The 26,630-nt window shown below is 39.8% G+C and overlaps 2 protein-coding genes across 2 annotated transcripts in view; one reads left to right on the top strand and one right to left on the bottom strand.

The window, feature by feature from the left end:
- The first annotated feature begins 933 nt into the window (after nt 1–933).
- On the top strand, nt 934–25,807 carry ddx19b (DEAD-box helicase 19b). Its single transcript, XM_062056722.1, has 12 exons — nt 934–1,144; nt 2,065–2,104; nt 5,938–6,027; nt 6,192–6,327; nt 10,736–10,828; nt 10,910–11,012; nt 12,972–13,086; nt 13,149–13,326; nt 16,055–16,292; nt 21,396–21,558; nt 21,640–21,831; nt 24,590–25,807. Exons 1-12 carry the CDS (start codon nt 1,085–1,087, stop codon nt 24,649–24,651), a joined length of 1,470 nt encoding a protein of 489 aa, XP_061912706.1. The 5' UTR covers nt 934–1,084; the 3' UTR covers nt 24,652–25,807.
- The window catches only part of pusl1 (pseudouridine synthase like 1), a 50,623-nt gene continuing 47,488 nt past the window's right edge, over nt 23,496–26,630 (bottom strand). Inside the window, exon 8 of the mRNA XM_062043677.1 lies at nt 23,496–25,865. Coding sequence (XP_061899661.1) covers nt 25,807–25,865 — 59 coding nt within the window. The 3' untranslated portion in view covers nt 23,496–25,806. The remainder of the gene's footprint in view (nt 25,866–26,630) is intronic.

Here is a 26,630-nt window from a genome sequence, read left to right as displayed (position 1 = left end):
TCACCACTCCAAGATGGCGGCCCCGCGTCTCGTCTGCGCCAGTAGGCAGTAGCGCTCGAAGCTGCGTACCCTTATAAAATGTCTATGGTTATAACGTTAGCAGTGAGTTTGCAGCCTCACTGATTTAACTACACAACAAATAAAAGTCACGTTACTTAGCCAATAAACGTTATCTTACATTCAAAACGTACCCCTCTTTGTGCAACTTCAAATGTCGAACGAAGTTGGAAGTTGTTGCGTCTCCGTCTGTAATATTCGAACTGCGTGATTTGCATACGGCAATTCGTTTTTTTGTTGACCAAGTCGTAGTTTTTATACCAGAACGAAACCAACTTTGGCATAAATGTTTCTCACTGGCTCGTTGTTTGACAACTCTTCTTCATTGTTTCTCCTGCAATTTGATTGGATGAATGATGTGTGATGAAAACAACTTAGATCTAATTTGATTGGCTGTTGTACTGAGAGCACACACGCTGACAGGAACAACACGCTGATAGACACAGACGAAGAAAATGAATAATACGGAGCGCTCCCAAATAACTTTTTACGCTTTGGGTTTTGGGGAAAGTAGCAAGTCTTGTCAAGTCAAAGGGCTCAAGTCCAAGTGAAGTCACAAGTCATTGATGTTAAAGTCTAAGTCGAGTTGCAAGTCTTTACATTTTGTCAAGTCGAGTCTAAAGTCATCAAATTCATGACTCGAGTCTGACTCGAGTCCAAGTCATGTGACTCGAGTCCACACCTCTGGTATTCAGTGAGGTAAGATGAATTAAATGCGCTGACAGTTCATTGCTCCTGCCAAATGAATTGCACTGAGTGGAGCGGAGCACCACTCCAAGATGGCGGCCCCGCGTCTCGTCAGCGCCAGTAGGCAGTAGTACGCCATGCTGCGTACCCTTAGAACATGTCCATGGTAGGAACTTTTTCGCCTGCATTTGGATTTCTCCTCGGTCGACTTAGTTGGTTGCACAACATCGCAAACGTTTTTCCATCCGCCATTGTAAGACTAGTCGTACTCCGCTAGCTAGACGCTCGCCTTTTGTCACATCCTTTTAATTTTTTAACTATATCAACTAGCAAATACATAATGGCTTCAGACTCCTGGGCCCAGGCGGTGGACGAGCAAGAGGCGGCCGCGGCGGAATCGGTAAAGAATATGCTAGTTCTGGTTAGTTAGTAAAGAATATGCTAGTTCTGGTCAGTTAGTATATAATATGCTAGTTCTGGTTAGTTACTAAATAATACGCTAGTTCCTGGTTAGCTAGTAAATCATATGCTAGTTCTGGTTAGTTAGTAAATAATATGCTAGTTCCGGGTTAGTTAGTAAATAATATGGTAGTTCCGGTTAGTAAGTGAATAATATGCTAATTCTGGTTAGTTAGTGAATACTATGCTAGTTCCTGGTTAGTTAGTAAATAATATGCTAGTTGTGGTTAGTGAGAGAATAATATGCTAGTTCTGGTCAGTTAATAAATACTATGCTAGTTCCTGGTTAGTTAGTAAATACTATGCTAGTTCTGGTTAGTGAGTGAATAATATGCTAGTTCTGGTTAGTGAGTGAATAATATGCCAGTTCCTGGTTAGTTAGTAAATAATATGCTAGTTGTGGTTAGTGAGTGAATAATATGCTAGTTCTGGTCAGTTAATAAATACTATGCTAGTTCCTGGTTAGTTAGTAAATACTATGCTAGTTCTGGTTAGTGAGTGAATAATATGCTAGTTCTGGTTAGTGAGTGAATAATATGCCAGTTCCTGGTTAGTTAGCGCTTTAGACTATATGTTGTTGTCACCAGCCTTGCCTTAGTACAATGAACACTTAGTCTTGTGACGTGTAATGTCTATCCATTAGAAAGTAGAAGCATAACAAGCAAGTTGACTGTAAAGATGTGATGCATGCTTTTATCCTTGCTAGTTGAGCGGCTATTGGTCAGCTTTAACAGCGTACCATTTAAGCAGCTCCAAAATAGCTAAGCCGGCTACTTCTTAGTGTCTGCCTCTCCTTTTGCCTTCCAAGGACTTAAATGTTCACAAGGTGTGTAAAATGTCTCCTCCATTTCTTCTTTACAGATCGGCAGCCTTCAAATAAAAGAGAAGCCTGAGGAAAACGGTATGAAAACTGCTGCGACAGTTTGACTAAGTTTAAACATGCTCATTGTGTCAAATAAAGACAAAAGGAAACCAACCGGTATTATTCTTGCCAAGACGATTAGAGGTATCATTTTCTGTGATATACATTGTCTCATCCGCTGAAAATGTACTCATTTATGGTCAACCTCTTTTATACCAAGTCAATGGGGCTCAAGATTTTAGTTGTGACCTTTTTGCTACAAATGTCATAACTTTCTTAATATTTACTCCATTTTAAAAAGTTAGCATTGTTTGAAAGCTTGTTAGACTAAGTAACAGAAAAAGAGGTTTTACAGTTAAAGGGGACTGCACTTTTTTGGAATGTTAGCCTATCGTTCACAATCATTATGACAGACATGACGATAAACCAGTGTGATTTTTTTTCAAATACATTCCTACTCGTAAATAAAAGTCTGCTTCAATTACAAATACAAAAAATCCCCAAAACAACTTAAAACTCCAGACGGTTAGTATAACCGTATTGAATTAAAATGATCAAAGAACCGTCATACATAACTGCACTTTGATACACTGGCGCTCGCTAGCTTAAATGTAAACAATTAACGTCATTCCCCAATCTAAACTTGTACAAACACATTACTGTTTGAACAAGTGAGCGACAGTATTCACATTAAACATAAAGGATGTGCTGTTTTTGCACAACGTGATCAATAAACTTGACAGTGTCAAGTTGAAACAACAGGAAGTGAACTCACGTGACGTCACACTAACCGGAAGTAGAACAACTGATCGCCCTTACAATTTACAGGAACATATTTAAACACACAAATACAAATATTGTGGCTCTTAAGAAGCCAGAACAATATTCAAGGTTTCCTCTGCCAAGAAAGTATATTCATCCATCCATTCATCTTCAAACGCTTATCTGTAATCGGGTCGCAGAGAAAGTGTATTGTCTTATTTATTTTAGTGATTAAAAAAATAAAACTTGGTTAAAAGATTTTAATGCATGTATGAGTACTTTTTGAGCACATTCAATAATACCGTCATCATTTCGGTCATAATAACCTTATTCAGCCATTTTGTTGTTTATATTTGAGGTTCTCCCACCCCCTCCTTAACACAGACAGAACCTATTATATTGTGTTTAGTTGTACAATTTTTTTTATTCAAGTGCAAAATTTTGCTTACCGACAGTATATTTAATTTTTTTAATATGTTTGTTTTATTTAACTTCGTATTTAAAAGTCTACATTTCAATTAAGATATACGAGAAATACAAGTTTATTGCATTTGTAATGGTATACTTCCAATATTATTATGTATTGTCATTATATCAGTGGTTAATTTGGTCTCCGAAAATAATGGCAATAATATCGTTTATCGGCAATAATTTGTAGGTCAATATTTCGTCTAGCAAAATGAGTTATTAGCCCAGGCCTACATGTTGGTAGGTCAAACAAAGATAATTTTTTGATGCATCAGCATAGCCATTAGAGACGTGATATTTGTAATCTGTGACAATATTAGCGGCACCATTTTTTAATACAGCAACAGAAGTGAGTCTTTAAATTGGAGTGGCCATGGACAATCTGGACGAGTATACGGACACTGTGACCTCATACATACAGTTCAATGAGGCGCGCATCATTCCAACGCGCACCAGGGCTTGTTATAACAACGACAAGCCCTGGTTCACACCCAAGCTCCAGCTGCGCAAGAAGAAGGAGGCTGCGTGGAGAAGCGGGGACCGGAGTACCTACAGAGATGCGAAGTACCACTTCAACAGGGAAGTGGAGAAAGCTAAATCTGTGTACTCTAACCGTCTACAGGAACAGTTCCGCTCCAATGATTCTGCGGCCGTTTGGAGAGGGCTAAGGGCCCTTACGAACTATAAGCCCAAAACCCCCCAGGCCCTGAATGACCGGACTCTCGCTCAGGGCCTCAACACACATTACTGTCATGAACGGTTTTCAGCTCATCAAAGCCCTGCTCCCCCCACCATCACCCTCCCCATCAATGCCAGCACCTCATTAAAGGAGTTTAAGGACTGACTCCAAGAACATCATAGGACTGTAAAGGCCCTCTCCATCCGAGAAGAGGATGTACGCCGGCAGTTCTTGAAGCTGAATACGCGGAAGGCCCCCAGGCCGGATGGTGTCTCCGCCTCCACTCTCAGACACTGTGCGGATCAGCTGGCTCCTGTCTTCACTGACATTTTTAACACCTCTCTGGAGCTATGCTGCGTGCCGTCCTGCTTTAAGACCTCCACCATTGTCCCTGTCCCCAAGAAAGCACGGATCACAGGACTTAATGACTACAGGCCGGTTGCGCTAACGTCTGTGGTCATGAAGTCCTTTGAGCGCTTGGTCCTGCCCCACCTCAAGGACATCACCGCCCCCCTCCTGGACCCATTGCAGTTCGCCTACAGAGCAAACAGGTCTGTGGATGATGCAGTGAACCTGGCCCTCCACTTCATCTTGGAGCATCTGGACTCCCCAGGAACCTACGCTAGGATCCTGTTTGTGGACTTCAGCTCTGCCTTCAACACCATCCTCCCTGGACGGCTACGAGACAAGCTCTACCAGCTCAGCAAGCCCGACTCCCTCTGCAGTTGGATCAATGACTTCCTGACAGACCGAAGACAGCACGTGCGGCTGGGGAAGATTGTCTCGGACAGTCGAACCACGAACACTGGTACTCCTCAGGGCTGTGTACTCTTCCCCCTGGCTCTTCTCCCTGTGTACAAATTGCTGCACCTCCAGTCACCAGTCCGTAAAACTGCTCAAGTTTGTGGATGACACCACCCTCATCGGGCTCATCTCGGATGGCGATGAGTCCGCCTACAGGAGAGAGGTGGACCGGCTGGTGTCCTGGCTGGCGTCCTGGTGCAGCCTCAACAACCTGGAGCTGAACGTCCAGAAAACAGTGGAGATGATCATGGACTTCAGGAAAGTCACAGCCCCACCATCCCCCCTCACCCTGATTGACTCTCCCACCCCCGTCTCCATTGTGGACTCCTTCCGTTTTTTGGGCACCACCATCACCCAGGACCTCAAGTGGGAGCCGACCATCAGCTCCCTCATCAAGAAGGCCCAGCAGAGGATGTACTTCCTGCGGCAGCTGAGGAAACTTAAGGTGCCGAACGAGATGCTGGTGCAGTTTTACTCAGCCATCATCGAGTCCATCCTGACCTCCTCCATCACCGTGTGGTTCCCCGGCGCCACAGTCCAGGATAAGCATCGACTGCAGCGCATCGTACATGCTGTTGAGAAGGTGATTGGCTGCAAGCTCCCATCCCTCCAGGACTTGTTCTCCTCCAGGACCAGGAGGCGTGTGGGTCGGATCACAGCTGACTCTTCTCACCCTGGACACAAACTATTCTCCCCTCTCCCCTCAGGCAGGAGACTACGCTCCATCCAGACCCACACCTCCCGCCACCTGAACAGTTTTTTCCCCTCGGCCATCAGGCACATGAACAATAACTCCTAACAGTAGTTCCTTGAATTCCTTCAATTCTTTCTAAGTCTATAACAAGATCTGATAGCTCAGAACAGCTCTTTCTATTACCAAATACAGTATGTGTTATATGTGTTTTATGTTGCACAATTGCACCAAGAAAAATTCCTAATTTGTGAACACGTTCTCAAACAATGGCAATAAAACTATTCTGATTCTGATTCTGATTAAGGCAAGAATGAGCTGTCCCTGATTTTCCAAGACAAATGTCCTTACGACGATACGCGATTTTTCACATTTAATAGATTCTATTTTACTGGCCAATTGCAGGATTCTGTCTGTGATTGGGCTGCCGGTTCACCACTGTATTATTGTCATGAAATGTTTGTGCAGGCACACCGTCACTGTCAGCAGAAAATGCAGCTGAAAACTCTGAGGCTGGAGGAGATAAGAAGACTACAGAAGAAGATGACACTGGTGTTGGTGAGATTATTTGACTGTCATCATTTCTCTTCGCATTGTTCCTCTGAGTTTGTGCATCAAAAGTTGGGAACAGTTACATTTTGCAGCACTGACATATGGTGGGCAAAGGCTTGATCATTTTTTAATGGGATTGTATTTTTTGTTGTCTATTTTTGTTTCCTCAGATGACAAAGCAGCTCAGTCATTGTTGAACAAGCTGATCCGGAGTAATCTTGTCAACAACACTAATCAAGTAGAAGTTCTTCAAAAGGATCCTAACTCTCCACTCTTCTCTGTGAAGTCATTTGAGGAGTTACGACTGTAAGTATCTAGTTTATAAGCCATGCCAGTGGTTTTAGATCATCTGTAAATAATCATGTGGGCTAACGATGATATTATACTTATTGTGGACAAAGTTATCGCCGTATTGTTGATAGTGCTCAAAAAGTACTTATACACACACTGAAATCTTTCAACCAAGTTTTATTTGAAAAAATAAATATGAATTGACACACAAAATACTCCCTTAGCAGAAGAAACATTACATCTTGTTCTGGCTTAAGAGCCTTTTTTTGCTTTTAAAGGGGAACTGCACTTTTTTTGGAATTCTGCCTATCGTTTATAATTATTTTTGAAAGACATGACAACGGATGTATTTTTTAAATACATTCTAAATATTATATAAATGCCATTAAACGTCAGCTTACAACAAAGCCTATTAAAGTAGCACTATTCTGCCTATAAACCCCTTAACAAAACATCCAAACACCTCCATTAAGGTTTAATATAAATGATGTAAGTATATAGGTAATGTAGTAACATTCATAATAACATGTAATATATACAAGATGTAAGTATATGTCATGTAGTAACATTCATAATAACATGTAGTATATACATGATGTAAGTATATATGTAATGTTGTAACATTTATAATAACATGTAATATATACATGATGTAAGTATATATGTCATGTAGTAACATTCATAATAACTTGTAATATATACATGATGTAAGTATATATGTCATGTAGTAACATTCATAATAACATGTACCGGTAATATATACATGATGTAAGTATATATATAATGTAGTAACATTTATAATAACATGTAATATATACATGATGTAAGTATATATGTCATGTAGTAACATTCATAATAACATGTAATATATACATGATGTAAGTATATATGTCATGTAGTAGCATTCATAATAACATGTAATGTATACATGATGTAAGTATATATGTCATGTACCGTAGTAACATTCATAATAACATGTAATATATACATGATGTTAGTATATATGTCATGTAGTAACATTCATAATAACATTTAATATATACATGATGTAAGTATATATGTCATGTAGTAACATTCGTAATAACATGTAATATATACATGATGTAAGTATATATGTAATGTAGTAACATTTATAATAACATGTGATATATACATGATGTAAGTATATATGTAATGTAGTAACATTCATAATAACATGTAATATATACATGATGTCAGTATATATGTCATGTAGGAACATTTATAATAACATTTAATATTTACGAATTTTGATCATTTTAAGCATAAGCAACGCATTAATTTCAAAACCACATCAGGACGTGTTTTTTTTTCACCATCACTAATTACTGCTAACTGCAGACTTTATGAGAGCCAACAAACATACAAATCACTTACTGTACAAAGTCTGCTGTCATTAGGATGCTGACTGCTAGGATGTTCATATATTCCCATTTAGATGAAGAATGACTCATAATCTTTGCCAAGAAAAAGGGGGTGGAACCAATACTCTTTGTGTAGTTCTCGCCATTACCGGGTCTAAATTGGCTGTCAAAGTGTACCAACTTGTCGGAATACATCTTCATCCTTCTGCTATCCAGGTGAGAGGCATGATTATGATCTAGAATAAAGTTTGACGAGCAAGGAAACGAGGAAGCAGCTGATAAATCAATCATGTCAACATTGGCACACAGGAAGTGATCATGGCTCTGCTATAAATAGTCTGTCTGCGTTAGCGCTTATAATAACAATATCACTAATAGTTAATAATCAAGTCACCAAATGTATTGAGTATTGTTGGCCCTTTTGGATGTTTTTTATGGGTTTTATGGCCAGAATATGGGACCTTCAATTGGCTGCACTCTAAGCAGATTTTTATTTACGTTTAAGAGTTAGAATGCATTAAAAAAACATCCGTCATGTCTTTCTTAACGGTTGTGAACGATAGGCAAAATTCCCCCTAAAAAGCAGTTTCCCTATAAATATGTTAAGACTTAGACTTTATTGACGGTTTATTAGACGGTGTGGCTCAGTTGGTAGAGCGGCCGTGCCAGCAACCTAAAGGTTCCTAGATCGATCCCCAGCTTCTGCCGTCCAAGTCACGTCTGTGGTGTCCTTGAGCAAGACACTTCACCATTGGGCCTTGCATGGCAGCTCCCGCCATCAGTGTGTGAATGTGGAAATAGTCTCAAAGTGCTTTGAATACCTTGAAGGTAGAAAAGTGCTATACAAGTATTTACCCTTTATTAATCCCCAACGGAAATTGACACAGTAGCTCAATTATAAAAGGAATGGATAATTCAAACACTCACAAAAAGAGGAAGAAATAATAAAAATATCAACGCCTACAATACAAAAGCAATAGTATATCACAACAACAGCAATAGTATATGACAACTAAAAAAATAGAATAAATTATAAGTAAATACAACTTAAATATACACTGAGCTAAATAACCTATCTTAAAGGCCTACTGAAACCCACTACTACCGACCACGCAGTCTGATAGTTTATATATCAATGATGAAATCTTAACATTGCAACACATGCCAATACGGCCGGGTTAACTTGTAAAGTGCAATTTTAAATTTCCCGCTAAACTTCCGGTTGAAAAACTCCTTTGGATATGACGTATGCGTGTGATGTAGCCAGTAGAACAGAGGTATGGCTTCCCCATTGAGGCTAATACAAAAAGCTCTGTTTTCATTTCATAATTCCACAGTATTCTGGACATCAGTGTTGGTGAATCTTTTGCAATTTGTTTAATGAACGATGGAGATTGCAAAGAAGAAAGTTGTAGGTGGGATCGGTGTATTAGCGACTGGCTGTAGCAACACAACAAGAAGACTTACTTGGATAGCAGACGCGCTAGCCAATGCTAGCCACCAACCGATGCTAGCCGCCAACCGCATCTGTGATCGGGTGAAGTCCTTCGTCGCGCCGTCGATCGCTGGAACGCAGGTGAGCACGGGTGTTGATGAGCAGATGAGGGCTGGCTGGCGTAGGTGGAGCGCTAATGTTTTTATCATAGCTCTATGAGGTCGGGTTGCTAAGTTGCTAAGTTAGCTTCAGCGTCGTTAGCAACAGCATTGTTAAGCTTTGCCAGGCTGAGAATTATTAACCGTGTAGTTACATGTACATGGTTTAATAGTATTGTTGATCTTCTGTCTATCCTTCCAGTCAGGGATTTATTTATTTTGTTTCTATCTGCATTTGAGCCAGATGCTATCACGTTAGCTCAGTAGCTAAAGAGCTTTGTCGATGTATTGTCGTGGAGATAAAAGTCACTGTGAATGTCCATTTCGCGTTCTCGACTCATTTTCAAGAGGATATAGTATTCGAGGTGGTTTAAAATACAAAACCGTGATCCACAATAGAAAAAGGAGAGAGTGTGGAATCCAATGAGCCAGCTTGTACCTAAGTTACGGTCAGAGCGAAAAAAGATATGTCTTTCACTGCATTCTAGTCCGTCACTCTAACGTTCCTCATCCACGAATCTTTCATCCTCGCTCAAATTAATGAGGTAATCGTCGCTTTCTCTGTCCGAATCGCTCTAGCTGCGTTAAAAACAATAGGAAAATATGAGGAGGTGAACAACTGACTACGTCACGCTACTTCCGGTAGGGGCAATGCTTTTTTTTATCAGAGACCAAAAGTTGCGAACTTTATCGTCGTTGTTCTCTACTAAATCCTTTCAGCAAAAATATGGCAATATCGCGAAATGATCAAGTATGACACATAGAATGGATCTGCTATCCCCGTTTAAATAAAACAATTTCATTTCAGTAGGCCTTTAAATAACTAAGCTTCTTCCATTTTAATTTGTAACGGTTTGGCTTTTTATTTTTATGATAAAGGCAAAGTGAAAGTTGGTTTATGCATGTGACTTTCTGTTGTAAACAGCGATGACGTATTCCCCTGCGTAAAGGTGGATCACTCAATGTGCAGTTGTTAGTTGCTCAGGCAGCAATGTGAAGTGAAGTGAAGTGAATTACATTTATATAGCGCTTTTTCTCAAGTGACTCAAAGCGCTTTACATAGTGAAACCCAATATCTAAGTTACATTCAAACCAGTGTGGGTGGCACTGGGAGCAGGTGGGTAAAGTGTCTTGCCCAAGGACACAACGGCAGTGACTAGGATGGCGGAAGCGGGGATCGAACCTGCAACCCTCAAGTTGCTGGCATGGCCGCTCTACCAACCGAGCTATACCGCCGTGTATACAGCTTTTACATAGGCATGTAAGTCTGTAAGTTTATTCAAGTGCAATTAGGTCGTTCTTTGAATAACTTTGATTTAAAACTAATACTATTCGTTTTACAGTTTATCATTGATATGGTTTATGTGGGCTTTGTATAAATAATATTGATAATGTACACCTAGAAGAATACATGTTTTAAATCAAGACATTTATTATTCTGGGTGCAGCAAACCACAGCTCCTTCAAGGTGTCTATAGCATGGGATTTAACCGGCCATCCAAAATCCAGGAGACGGCCTTACCCATGATGCTAGCTGAACCGTGAGTGTCAAAAATGTTACCTCTTTTTGTAAATGTACTGATGTTAGGACATTTGATACAAATTTGTCCATTTTTGCTTAGTCCACAGAATCTGATTGCCCAGTCCCAGTCAGGAACAGGCAAAACAGCTGCCTTTGTTCTCGCCATGCTCAGCCATGTTAATCCTGACCACAAGTATCCCCAGGTTGGTTTTTACCACACTTTTCGGTCATCTTTAATTGATGTCTGGTATCAAGATTGCTATGTGACTTACTGTATTTTCCCGACTATAGAGCGCACCAGTATATAAGCCGCAGTCACTCATTTTTAGAATAAAAAAATATTTTACTATACATTAGCTGCACCTGACTGTAAGCCACAGATATATACGTTGTGAAATAAGTTATTTACACAGAAAGATTTTTACATACCTTAATGCCGTTTGGTAACAATCTTGTACCAAATCTTGTGTTTGATCAGTCAATGTCTTTGGAGGGTCACTGTCGTCAACTGACCAAAAACTGTTTTTTATCATCTCAGAAATATTTCTAAAGTGAGAAATTTGTCATCAAAATTGGATCTTGAAATGATCATTCACGCGTTCATTTCATCTCGCATTGATTATTGCAATTCTCTCTTCACTCTTTTCAACAAGTCAACGCTAAAGAGACTTCAGACGGTACAAAATGCGGCTGCCAGACTTTTGACCGGTGCACCCAGACCAGTCCATATCTCCCCCGATTTATCCAGTCTTCATTGGCTTCCAGTCACATTCCGCATTCAGTTTAACATTTTTTGTTCTGACATTCCGTGCGTTGCATGGTGGGGCTCCTCAGTACATCACTGGGTTTGCTATGTCCCTACTCTTCAGGGCGCATCCTCCGGTCTTCAGGCCAGGGTCTTCTAAAGATCCCGAAAACTCCTTTTAAAACCTGTGGAGACCTGGCATTCCAGACTCTGGAACAATTTGCACCAGTCCCTCCGTGATCTTGACTGTATTGAAACTTTTAAGAAACATTTGAAAACTTCTCTTTTTAGTAAAGCTTTTAGTTCATGCACCTTTTATCTATCATTTTAAATCCACTTTGTATCCTTTTTATGATGTTGCCCCTGTTGTTTTAAATTGAATTGTTGTTTTACTTTACCTATGTTTTGTACAGCGCTTTGTGATTTTATCTGTGAAAAGCGCTTTATAAATAAAATGTACTTACTTACTTACTTACTTACTTAAAACGGCTGATCAAACAAAACAGAAGTCATGGTCATGGACCCACTAGCTGCAGAAGCTAGCTCTCCAATCAGCTAGACACGGTCTCAATAACTCCACAGTGACGTTTTGCTGAATTTACTGAAGAATTTACGAAACTAAAACAATACAAAAAGAGTGCCGTTGTAAGTTAATAATACAAACACAGACACTCGACACTGGTGAATGAATTATAGGTGGTGGTCGGAGGGACCGTAGGTGTAAATTGGCAGCCACACTTCCGTCAGTCTACCCCAGGGCAGCCGGGGCTACCAATGTAGTTTACCACCACCGAAGTGTGAATGTGAGCGCTTTGAGTATCTAGTTGCTAGAAAAGTGCTATATAAATCTAATCCATTATTATTATTATTACTGGTAAACATGTTAGCATTTTAACTAATGACGCTAACATCATTACATTACTATAGCACATACAAATATGCATGAAAACACTCCTACAGACATCATACATGGGACGGTTTAGTAAGTATGAATAGTTTTAGACATTTTGAAAAACTTGCCGACGTTGCTTGGAGTGATGAACGAAGAATCCATACGAGTAGAAACGCGATTAGAAGAGGGAACGGCACTCGTACTACTTGTTCCAAGCTTTAAACAGCGGTGAACACAGTAGCCATTTATTCACCCGGCAACAGTTGCAGTGAGTGAACTAGTCCAAAAGATGGTGCCACAGCACAAACAATTTCAAAGTATTTGCATAACTTTTATGAAAACTATTTGCGTTATGGCCGTCAGCGAAGAAAAATTCATAAATTAGCCTCACCATTTTATTATCAGCAGGGTTCAAAGTGTAGTGGCTTATAATGTAGGGTACTTTTCTATCTTCGAGAGTTTCATCTTCAATATGATGGCTTCAGTGTTTGACTTTGAAATCCCTTGTATCCTTTTCACCATCAGTGCCTGTGCTTGTCACCCACCTATGAGCTGGCGCTCCAGACTGGTAAAGTCATTGAGCAGATGGGCAAATACTATCCTGAGGTCAAGTTAGTCTATGCCATCCGAGGAAATAAACGTAAGCTTCATTGTTGTTCCTGACCTGGTACCTTTAGTTGATTGTCTGTGGGAATGTTGCAGTGCAGCGAGGCGTGAAGTTGCAGGAGCAAATAGTCATCGGCACACCTGGCACCATGTTGGATTGGTGCAGCAAGTTGAAGTTCATAGATCCCAAGAAGATCCGGGTGTTTGTGCTGGACGAGGCTGACGTCATGATCGCAACACAAGGTCACAAAGACCATAGTATCCGGATTAAGAGGTAGGAATCTTTCAGTTTTCTGAAATATTGTATTTGCACACACAGAGAGAGAAAACAATATACAATGTAAAGCAAAAACATGTGTGGGAAAGGTTAAGAAGACCCTTGGAAATATAGCTCCTCCAAAACTTCACCATTTTCACAGCAGCAAAAAACTAAAAGACAACATATACGCAGCAAACATCATCATCAGTTGGAGTAGAACCTTTATTGTCTAAAACAGGGGTGTCAAACTCATTTTAGCTCAGGGGCCGCATGGAGGAAAACCTATTCCCACTGATAAAATCATGGCAAAATCATTCAAAAATAAACACAACTTCAAAATAGTTTTATTTGTCTTACTTTGAACAAAAATAGAACAAGCACATTCTGAAAATGTACATGTTACAAATAATCCTCTTGGTAAAACACTTGAAGTTAGTTGAAAATTCTGAGTAGATAATCAAAACACCATGAAGAACACAATGAACAGTGTATTTACAAAGCCATTCAATTTGAAGCACTTTCGGTTTAGCATTCTCATATTGACAGTTCAAAATTAAAGATGTGCTTGGAAAAGCAACAGTGTTTCCTCATTGGTGACATCTGCAACTGCCACAACAAATTCATTTATTATCATTCAAATATTACAATATAATCAAACAATTGTCAAAATGACACCATGATAGCCAAATGAAAGGAAATGTAACTACAAACATAACCAATTTGAACATAGTAGATCTAAGCATACAATAAAATAGAAGAACAAATGTAAAAACAAGGGTTCAGGGTGTGCATCGTGCTGTCATTAAATTGTGAGTGCTGCACATAATTTTAATTCCAAAGATGGTCATGTTGACTTGAAGTCTTTGCATTTTACCCTTTGGTTATTTTATCTGTTGAGTGAATAATTTACAATAAAATAAGGTGGCTACAGCATTAGTCTGCTGCCAGGAGCAGCTGATTACTTACATCTGCACTAATTAGAGTCAGCTGACACCTTATCTTTAAACCATGATGTGGATCGCCCTGTAATTGCTATTGCGACATTTAGAACAGCAGTTTCTTTCATTCAAAAATTGCAATTAATTTTTATACTTAGCAAACTCATTTTGCAGGCCGGATGAAACCTGTATACGTTTGACACCCTGGTCTAAAACAATCTGATCCTCATTTCACCATTGTGTCATACCACTTCTATAATTAAACTTTTTGTATTCAAACATCAATTCAATTTGATGCATGTTAGGCTCCAGCACCCCCGCAACCCCGAACGGGACAAGCGGTAGAAAATGGATGGATGGGTTATATACTAAACAAATTCATGGGAAATTGGTAAATATGCATTAAATATTTTTTAACATTTTTTAAACTTAAATTTGCAATCCTTTCTGACACAACTCTTGACCGAGGATGAAACCCAGTACGACTGACTTCTACGACCAACATTATCAGTGTGCACCACGGGAGACATATCTAGTGAAATATAACTGTATACTTGTTGAAATCATTCTCTTTACTTTAGAATTTTATAGGAATTGACATTTTACATGCACTTCTTCACGCAAAACGCCCCCTCAATTGAGACTTTGGGCCCCAAACACAGCGTGTGATTTGCGTGTCGGGAGGAGCGGTTTTGCATACAATTGTCAAGAACAAGTTAAAGGTTTTTTTGACAACATTTACACAGATGCACTGCAACAACATCATTTCCCCATTGTGGGATGAATACAAGTTTATCAGGAAGAAAGACGTCTCTGTGCATCGCTCTCAGCACCTGAGCGTGTTTAACAATAGAATTAACTGAACACAGTAAGCCCTCTTTTCATTCATTAACAATCTTTGTCTCGGTGGGCGGAGAGTAGGGCGCCAGTTCTGTGCACGTGCGCACACACACACACAAAGCATGTACAGAGCGCCTCCCTTATTGGGGAATATTTCCGCTTCAAATCAGATGGGCAATGTAAGCCCATCAACACGAATGATGGCAATAAACAAAAAGCCAACGTCTGACCTTGTTTTTTTTCCAACTGGGAAAAAATGCACTTTAAGATTTTCATTATTTATTACATTTTTGTTTACAGAAATAAGTCCATTTGATTTTTTGTTTTATCTATTTAGAATAACTAACAGTTATTTACTTTCCAATTACAGTACAGTGGTAAACAATTCTACAGTAATGAGAAATAAAAGTTTATATTATTACTTACGATATTATTATATAATATGATAACACTGTATAGTATTTATCAGTGGTTTCTTCAGTTTAAGGGCATGATGTAAACAAAAGCTCTGAGTCTGTCTGCATAAACTCAAATATTTTTCTAAGTAAATTATTGCAAATTGTTGTAATGTCTGGCACCCTGAGACAAGAATATGTTCATCATAATTTTGGAGAAAAAAATCCAGATGATGTTTTTTCTCATTTGTGCATAACATGTAACAACATGACTGCAAACTTGTTTGTTGCTTCTCTTGGACACCAATCATTTTAGCTGGGCCATGTAATCCTTTTTGTTTTTGTTTTACATCAACCTAGTAATTGTGAAAAATGTCAGACCACTGTTAAACAAATGTGTATTCTTAACCACCAATAGTAACACAAGCTGGCTAATTTTGCTTAGAAAAATCTAACTGTGAGGTCCCTTTAATAAACTGAAATGTAGTCACTGTTTTCTTTCCAAATTGCCTTTGAATTTGAGGTTCTAATATACTTGCATGCCATGTTTGTTTGTCCCCTGCCACACAGGATGGTGCCCAATAACTGCCAGATGTTGTTGTTCTCAGCCACATTTGAGGAGACCGTGTGGGACTTTGCCAAGAGCATCGTGCCCGACCCCAACATCATCAAACTGAAGCGAGAGGAGGAGACCCTGGACACCATCAAACAGTACTATGTGTTGTGTAACACCAAGGAGGAGAAGTTTGAAGCCCTGTGCAATATCTACGGCGCCATCACCATCGCCCAGGCCATTATCTTCTGCCATGTGAGTTCCACCCCCAGGCACTTTCTCATTTAGACAAATAACACGTTTCCGAGACATGAATTTATCTGTGGCGGCCCCAAATGGATTTGCCGCTGCCTGTTTGCCCTTGACGGCATACGTCACTCCCCATATCCCCATTCGTTAAAAAGATGGAAGTCGATGGGAACGTCTACGTGCAATAACTGCTATCATGGCCGAAGCTCCAAAACAACCAAAGAAACGAAAAGTTTTCTCTGAAGAGACAAAAAAGAAAAACAGAGCTTACTCAGATAAAAGCACAGTCAAGATCAACATTGCCCCAGCTTTCACTCGCTGGCGTGAGCTCAAAGACTTCTTGGCTCTGTTCCAGTTAAACTACATTTTGATTTGTTCCATGCTCAAATCAAAATGCTAATGCTAATGTTAGCTATCGTAAATGTGCGTGGTAGCAATAAATAACCACCAAGTGTGATAGTTTCACACTACTTCTTTCAAAAAAAAACTCTCCTGCCGGTCTTTTCTAGCTACTGACCTGCATCCGCCCCGATACATTCTTGGTAGTAGCATCATGTTTGTAGAACAATCCAAGATCATTTCTTGATAGTGTCTGCTATTTAACATCAGCTTAGCCATTAGACACCTAATATTTGTGACAATATTACATCATGTCAGTGTGACGCTATAGGCGCGAGTCCTCATGGGAAATGTGGTCTTCTGGCGCCGCCAAAATCAACCAAAACTGAAAGTTCCTAAGTGGGGCTCTTAACACCGCTCATATTCACCTGGTCTGCCAGAGAATAAGAAGACATAGCAGGAGAGATTGGTGTTGTTACATTTAGGGAGTATTCAGACCCCACTGGATAGTTTTTCAAGAAAGCGACTTGTGACAAATATAGTGACGTTCCTCTGTTCTTATTTGAGACTAGCATTAAAGTACACTATGTTGCCAAAAGTATTTGGCCACCTGCCTTGACTCACATATGAACTTGGAGTGCCTTCCCATTCCTAACCCATAGGGTTCAATATGATGTGGGTCCACCTATTGCAGCTATTACAGCTTCAATTCTTTTGGGAAGGCTGTCCACAAGGTTGCAGAGTGTGTTTATAGCAATTTTCCACCATTCTTCTAAAAGCGCGTTGGTGAGGTCACACACTGATGTTGGGGGAGAAGGCCTGGCTCTCAGTCTCTAGTCTAATTCATCCCAAAGGTGTTCTATCGGGTTCAGGTCAGGACTCTGTGCAGGCCAGTCAAGTTCATCCACACCAGACTCTGTCATCCATGTCTTTATGGACCTTGCTTTGTGCACTGGTGCACAGTCATGTTGGAAGAGGAAGGGGCCCGCTCCAAACTGTTCCCACAAGGTTGGGAGCATGGAATTGTCCAAAATGTTTTGCTATCCTGGAGCATTCAAAGTTCCTTTCACTGGAACTAAGGGGCCACGCCCAACTCCTGAAAAACAACCCCACACCATAATTCCTCCTCCACCAAATTTCACACTCGGCACAATGGAATCCGAAATGTAGCGTTCTCCTGGCAACCTCCAAACCCAGACTGGTCCATCAGATTGCCAGATGGAAAAGCGTGATTCATCACTCCAGAGAAGGCGTCTCCACTGCTCTAGAGTCCAGTGGCGACGTGCTTTACACCACTGCATCCCACGCTTTGCATTGGACTTGGTGATGTATGGCTTAGATGCAGCTGCTCGGCCATGGAAACCAATTCCATGAAGCTCTCTGCCTACTGTACGTGGGCTAATTGGAAGGTCACATGAAGTTTGGAGCTCTGTAGCAACTGACTGTGCAGAAAGTCTTAGCACTATGCGCTTTAGCATCCGCTGACCGCTCCTGTCAGTTTACGTGACCTACTACTTGGTGGCTGAGTTGCTGTTGTTCCCAAACTCTTCACTTTTCTTATAATAAAGTTGACTTTGGAATATTTAGGAGTGAGGAAATTTCACGACTGGATTTGTTGCACAGGTGGCATCCTATGACAGTTCCACGCTGGAAATCACTGAGAGCGGCCCAATCTACTCAGTGGCCTAGTGGTAAGAGTGTCCGCCCTGAGATCGGTAGGTCGTGAGTTCAAACCCCGGCAGAGTCATACCAAAGACTATAAAAATGGCACCCATTACCTCCCTGCTTGGCACTCAGCATGAAGGGTTGGAATTGGGGGTTAAATCACCAAAAATGATTCCCGGGCGCGGCCACCGCTGCAGATCACTGCTCCCCTCACCTCCCAGGGGGTGATCAAGGGTGATGGGTCAAATGCAGAGAATGATTTCGCCACACCTCGTGTGTGTTGTGTCAATCATTGGTACTTTAACTTTTAACTTATTTCACAAATGTTTGTAGAAACAGTCTCCATGCCTAAGTGCTTGATTTTATACGCCAAGTGATTAGGACCCCTTTTTCTTATCATTTGGATTGTTCTTTTTGGATGGGTGGCCATACTTTTGGCAATACAGTGTATGTTTATTATAGCATATCTCAACAAGCAGCCAGTGATTTTTCTATTTGCACGGTTGATTTTAGTGGCCTTTTTTTTTACTGCTTGGCAAAGTGCTTTTTGGATGTGGGTCTACTCTTTGGGAGGGATCTTCTGTGTTCTGTCAAGGTTCTCATAACCCCTAACTTGTGTTCTACTGGGCAATAAGAGTCAAAGCCTAAGTGCTGGGCTGTGTGAGTAGGTTTTATTTAAATGTTAACATAGATTCAACATTGAGGGTTTAATTACTCTACTGCAATAACCTAACTGCAAGAGGCTGAGTTTTGTTTTTACTCTCCGTCTTTTGAATTAAAATTGTTGAGCCTCCCGTCCTTGGCCTCCTGGCTAATCACAAGTGTTTACACCGCAAGTCTATGTGCACTGCAGATGTTAGCTAATAACTTGTGTTGTTTTACTGTTGGGGATGTAACGATAAAAATGATGACCCCGGTAGAACTCCAAACAGTTGGTATTACTGGTCGCCCAAGGTTTCTCATTGTCATCCCATTGGGTTGAGTTTTTTCTTGCCCTGATGTGGGCTCTGAGCCGAGGATGTCGTTGTGGCTTGTGCAGTCCTTTGAGACACTCGTGATTTAGGACTATATAAGTAAACATTGATTGATTGATTGATACTGTATTACATTGAAATTATCCCAAAAATGTGATTGATATCTGCACTTGACTCATGGACCAACAAGCGCGAGCTCGCTAGCTAACTTAAATGCTAACATGAATACAAGAGAAATTGGCATCTTGCTACTAAGAAAAAACACAATTTTAAATGTGTATATACACATTGCTGTCTTTTTGTTTTTTTGTCCTGTCCAGCTTCTTAGGCAAACAATATAGATGATGTAGATGCCCATATCCTCCCATATATGTAATGTAGCAACAGACACCTTCATAACAATATGTATTATGTACAATATACACACTGCAAGTATAAATATAATGTAATAACAGACACCTTCATAACAATATGTAATATGTACAATATATACACTGCATGAGGAACATATTCTAAGTAACAAAGACTTAATTAAGAGTTATTTGGTCACTAGGGGAACATATTCTAAGTAATAAAGACTTAATTTAGAGTTATTTGGTTAGGGTTGGGTATCGTTTGAATTCGAACGATTCCGATTCTTTGTTTCGATTCCGATTCCTGACGATTCTCGATTCTTCTTGTACCATGCCGGGATCAATGTGTTTGACAGGTAGTCCCTGGAAGGTGGTATGTATTTTGGGTTGAGAGTTTTCACCATATCCCTGCAAACATAAACAAACATGTAATGTTGCTGTTACTGTTTAGCCCAGTATCAATTAGCTTAGCTCTAACGTTATTGCTTAACTAACCTAAATGTTGGAGATTCCACCTCTGAAAAGGGATGCAGTCTTTTGACTATGTGTGCTGTGACCTTTCTGTGGCACTCTTCCGTCTGTGGCACCGACATCTTCCTCATTGCCGCTACGGTGAACGGAGGAGTACGCTGAGCACATCGCGGAGCCTGGCTAGCAGGTTGTAAATTGTCTATGAAAAAATATGAGGGCTAATTTGTTAGCTGCCTCAACGTTGGCGCAAAACACATTATTTATTGCATATATATTGTTTGACTTACCGGATTCGGACTGCAGTGCAGTCACCGAGGTGCCAGGCTGGGCGTCGGAGGAAGAGGCAGAGGAGGACGGTCGGCGCAGCACATCGAAGATGGGACACGCATTTATTTGTACTCCATGAACTCGGAGGTGCTTCATCATGTTCGACGTGCATCCTCCTAAGCACGAAACAGTCCTGTCGCACGTGTTACATTTCGCCGATATTTCATTTTTTTTAGTAAAATAAAGCCACACTTTCGACCGCTGACGCCCGCTATCCATGCTTGACTGACTCGCTCGGCTACATAAGCTCGGCTATGCTAACACTTCCGGCGGTGGGCGCTTCTTCGTTGGTGTTCAGCGGCTTCTTCTTCCGGTCGGCGGACTTATTCTTTTTTTCCGGTCGGCGGACTGGGTATCGAAACTAGGAATCGAAATTTAAACTTTTGAACGATTCCGGGAGAATCGGAAAGTTAGTCCCGGTTCCAATTGATACTCGATACCCAACCCTAGTTAGGGTTAGGGTAAGGGTTAGAGGGTTAGGTTTATAATAAGGCCATGCCGAATAAGGCATTAATAAGTACTTAATAATGACTAATTAAGAGCCAATATGTTACTAATTTGCATGTTAATCAGCAACTAATTAATGGTGAATATGTTCCCCATACTAAAGTGTTACCATGTTTTTTACTGTCATAATGATTGTGCACGACAGGCAACATTCCAAAAAAGTGCAGTTCCCCTTTAAGCCCTCAGTAAATATAGAACTGTAAACAATTTAAATATTTTGTCACATTTAATTGTACGAATGCTCACCTATGAATGTACTGTATATTTTGTAAATAAATGTAACAAACAATGGAGTTGAATCATATAAAGTGTAAAATGTCCAGTGATAGCTGAAGTACTTGTAAAAATCCTTTCAACATTCCGGACTCTCCCTATTTCAACTATTCAGTTTGTGTGTGTGAATGAGTGTGTTTTCTACACAAATGTCAACTGCATGCCAAAGTGCTAACACTGCTTCCTTCTGGGTGGTCCAGACAAGGAAGACTGCAGGCTGGCTTGCAGGGGAACTTTCCAAAGAGAAGCACCAGGTGGCACTGCTGAGCGGGGAGATGCAGGTGGAGCAGAGGGCTGCAGTGATCGAACGATTCCGAGATGGGAAGGAGAAGGTTCTTGTCACCACAAATGTCTGTGCTCGAGGTGAGGAAGACAAAACGTAGATTTACATCATCTGAATGTCTCCTTCTCATGATGTACTCCTCTTTTAATGCTTGCCAATAGGTATTGATGTTGAGCAGGTATCGGTGGTGATCAATTTTGACTTGCCAGTCGACCGGGATGGTAACCCAGACAACGAGACGTATCTCCACAGGATCGGCCGCACGGGCCGATTCGGCAAAAGAGGGTTGGCCATCAACATGGTGGACAGCAGGATGAGTATGAACATCCTCAACAGAATCCAGGATCATTTTAGTAAGTGTTATTTTTTTACAAGACATGTAGCTTCTTCAAATAATTGCTATATTCAGAATATTGAACTAACATATCAAATAAATGCTTATTGATGTATTAGGGGTGTCTCATTCCAATATTGATATTAGTCCGATATCAGCATAAAAAGACCTTTTTTGATATACGCTGCGATACAAGCAGCCCTGCGGCACGCTGCTTGTGCAAAGCTGGATAGCCAGTTAACATCTAAGGCAGGGTGTCACATTTATTTGAGCTCAGGGGCCGCATGGAGGAAAATAGGGTAAAATCATGGCATAATAACTTCAAAATACAATTGCAGATTGTTTTACTTGGGCCCAAAATAGAACAAGCACATTCTGAAAATTTACATACTACAAATAATCCTCTTGGCAAAACACTTAAAACTTCATCTCAGTGTATCTACGAAGCAATTAAACTTGAAGTCACAGCCCAACTAGGATTGAACACAAAAAACCTCTTCTAATTAGTCATTTCCCCACACCTAGTGTGTGAGAGACAATCATTGGTACTTTAACTTTAATTTCCACACATTCATCCTGTGCTAACTCAACAAACTATTCAAGAGTTACTCCCTGCCTTCTAGGCATCACTGTGTACTGATAGAAAAATAATAGCTGTGTGTGAACAATTTCAACAAAGCAAAAATAAAAACCTCAAAAACTGACAGTATTGCAGTAAATCACACTCTTCACTTTCTTGACATTTTGCACAGAACTATATCAATGTGTCTCATGCAGCATTTGAAGTTACCAATTGTTTATTTCACGTCGGGTAGAGGGGAGCAGTCATTTTACTGTGTAACTCTTGCTCGCCCCGGTATCAACTATTTGTTTGCCTAACAGAATTGCTATTGCGATATCCAGTGAAGTGAAGTGAAGTGAATTACATTTATAAAGCGCTTTTTCTCAAGTGACTCAAAGCGCTTTACATTGTGAAAGCCAATATCTAAGTTACATTTAAACCAGTGTGGGTGGCACTGGGAGCAGGTGGGTAAAGTGTCTTGCCCAAGGACACAACGGCAGTGACTAGGATGGCGGAAGCGGGGATCGAACCTGCAACCCTCAAGTTGCTGGTACGGCCGCTCTACCAACCGAGCTATACCGCCCCACAAATGTGGACACATTTAGAACAGCAGTTTCTTTCATTTAAAAATGCAGCTAAATTTGACACTTAGCTTTTTCACTCATCTGGCATTGAACCTGTTCTATATGACATCCCTGATCTAAGGCCATATTCACACTGCAGGTCAATTCCATATGCGACTGTATCACATTTGTTTATGTACAATTCTGATATTTTTATATCTGACCTAGGCCTCTTTCGAATGTGGAAATAAATCAGGTATAAATGCAACACGTCCCCAATGTAAACGCTCTCACGCTCTTTAAAAAGCGATAAGCGCTATAATTATTTGCCTAAATAAACGGTTACAAAATAAGTAGTTGACAATGGAGCAGAAACCAGTTGAAAATAAAATGTTTCATATACTTGCAGTGTGTATATTGTACATATTACATCTTGTTATGAAGGTGTCTGTTACTACATTATATATATACTTGCAGTGTGTTTATTGTACATATTACATATTGTTATAAAGTTGTCTATTATTACATTATATATACTTGCAGTGTGTATATTGTACATATTACATCTTGTTATGAAGGTGTCTGTTACTACATTATATATATGTATATATACTTGCAGTTTGTATATTGTACATATTACATCTTGTTATGAAGGTGTCTGTTACTACATTATATATATACTTGCAGTGTGTATATTGTACATATTACATCTTGTTATGAAGGTGTCTGTTACTACATTATATATATACTTGCAGTGTGTTTATTGTACATATTACATATTGTTATAAAGGTGTCTTATTACATTATATATACTTGCAGTGTGTATATTGTACATATTACATCTTGTTATGAAGGTGTCTGTTACTACATTATATATATACTTGCAGTGTGTTTATTGTACATATTACATATTGTTATGAAGGTGTCTGTTACTACATTATATATATACTTGCAGTGTGTTTATTGTACATATTACATATTGTTATGAAGGTGTCTATTATTACATAATATATATACTTGCAGTGTACATATTACATATTGTTATAAAGGTGTCTCTTACTACATTCCAATTAGCTGCATCTTCCAAGCGTTTTTTTTATCATTAAGAAAGGAAAAAAAAAGGGGTGTGTTCTTATCTCATGATTGTGAATGATTACAAAAAAAAAAAGTGCCGTTCCTCTCTTACTCTTTTAGGTTCTACTCATATTTGATTCATTTAATAGAGACTTGGCGAGTTTATGAAACATTTTTTAACAGGTTTCAAGGACTCCTAGACAATATAAAACGCAAATAATGTCGAAATAATAAACGTTACAATGATATCAAACAAAGTAATCACTGCAAACTTCTGCGTTCTTCCACTCTGCTCCCTTGGACTGGAATGCGTCCTACTTTACTTTTTTGGTCAAATCTTGCACTCTTCCGAGGAACTCTGAAGAAACGTTTATCCTTTTGGCCATTTGAACGGTTCCAACAGCCTGAAACAATGCAAGCATAGGGCATTTTTCTTGGAGAAAGGCTAAATTGTGCCTTGAACACTACGACACTCCCTTGACCACCACTTGGAGCCTCAGGCGAATACGACCTGTCATGTTGCATTTTGTGTGATAGCAAACAAAGGACACCACTAACCCTGCACTTTGTCTTTGCAGATAAGAAAATTGAAAAGCTGGACACTGATGACCTGGACGAAATAGAGAAGATCGCCGGCTAAAATAAAGAAAGTGATGTACATTTCTACTATGTTTTAGGTTTCTCTTTTAGTTTCTGCACGTTCACACATGACAGGGACTTGAGGCTACAGGTGTTTGGTGTGTGAAACATACCCCATTTCACTCTTTTTACATCTTGGAATAAAGTTGTAATGCTTAAAAAGTGATGTATTTTGTAAACGTCAAGATTCCCCCATCCAAAAAAAAAGCAATTAGACACGGCGGTTCCTTTGGAGTGAATGTATCTTCCCTCCCAGGGCCACAGTAGGAAGGGTGAAGTTGGGTATGCTGCTGCTCGTACACCTGTGCTCACACCACACTAGATTCAGGGTGCATAGCCTCTTGCCAAAAAGGCTGCCGATAGAGATCACATTTCTGTCTCCATCACTTTATGCTAGCTTTTAGCTTTGAAACATTTTGCACATAAAGCTTTGGAGCATTCAGGTCTGATTTGTTTTCTCTCCTCAACCAGGGTTGGACTTTTCTTATTCACGCAAAAACGACACACTTCTTGACCATTGTGAGAGATAAATACACCGCTCAAGTGCATTATTTATACATATGATTTTTCTTATTGATGATCTCAAATATCGGGCTGAATAGGACTTGATGTTTTCAATAAGGAATTCTCTTGAGCCCAATGCTGAGTTGAGGGATGTACCATACGGTCGTAACAAAAGGTGACGTGTCGGCCTTTGAAATGATACAAAGTGTGATTGATTTATCCATAGGGTCACTTCTGAGAAGTGCAAAATAAGACCCACATTCAACTTTAATGGACATCAATTGTTCAAAGTGGGTGACTTAAAAGAGTTGCGGGTGTGAGTGAACCTTCAACAAACCTCATGTGACCATGGTGGTGGTCTGCTTTTATTCTATCCACTGTTTACGCTAGCAGGATTATCTGTGAACTCTTTTTAGGTGAGGAAAGTATGCAGTTTTATTGGCATGTATACTTTGTGAACAACTTTCTTCATGGTAGACAAACCTTTGCTAGTGTTACACTCCTTGTTTTGGTATGACAAGACACACCTGTACGTGTAGCTAGGATGCACTCGTGTATGATTTTAGTAGCAATGAAACATGTTTATCTGTGTCCTGAAACACATGCGGTATTAACCAATAAAGTGGCGTATACACTTGAAGGAATGACATTGTTACTCATCTGAGACTCCTGTGGAAGGATGAGTGGACCTTTGTGGGGACGGGAGGAGATCTGATGGGACAAATGCAGGAGTTAGTATCTCTTTATTGCACAGTATGTATTGTACACTTAAAGAGGAACTGCACTTTTTTTATTCACAATACTTACACAAGAAAAGACTAAAGTTTTTTTTTTTTTTGCATTCTAACATGTAAAAATCAGCTAGTTATTGGTGGCTAGCAATGCAGCTAATGGTAGCAATCAGTTCTACCTCATAATAACTTAAAAATGCATTCAAAAACCCTCAACAATAATTCATAGGAAGTGTGGCTCGCAATATTAAAGTTGAGTTGTAAAGGAAAAAAAGATTTGCAAACCCCCCAAAATTATTTGCAATCAAAAGTTTTTGTTTGAATTTTTTATTGTGTTTTTTATTGTTTCGGGCTGCAAATCTATTATTTTAGTTTGGTTGCAAAAAAGACATGAGGAATGCTGATTGTATACAAACATTACCAGTAGTCAATTTAAAAAGAGAATAAGATAGACTTTTTTTGGAATTATTTGTTATAAGTTCTTACAATTATACATTTTCTGCCAGATGAACGAGTGCCTCACCAGCCATGAACCTCATCGCACGGAATATAACTCCAGAATATAGAGCCACATAATTATTTCCCCTCGGGGATTAATAAAATATTCACACCTCTTTTGAATGTTTCTTTGCAGCCAGCCATTTGCTAAAATCCAAAAAGTTCATTTTACAAACCCCGTTTTCATATGAGTTGGAAAATTGTGTTAGATGTAAATATAAACGGAATACAATGATTTGCAAATCTT

The sequence above is a fragment of the Entelurus aequoreus genome, linkage group LG01 (assembly GCF_033978785.1).
Source record: "Entelurus aequoreus isolate RoL-2023_Sb linkage group LG01, RoL_Eaeq_v1.1, whole genome shotgun sequence".
Taxonomy (NCBI): domain Eukaryota; kingdom Metazoa; phylum Chordata; class Actinopteri; order Syngnathiformes; family Syngnathidae; genus Entelurus; species Entelurus aequoreus.
The sequence above is the reverse complement of the archived record's forward strand: the minus strand, read 5'-3'. Positions and strand labels throughout refer to the sequence as shown.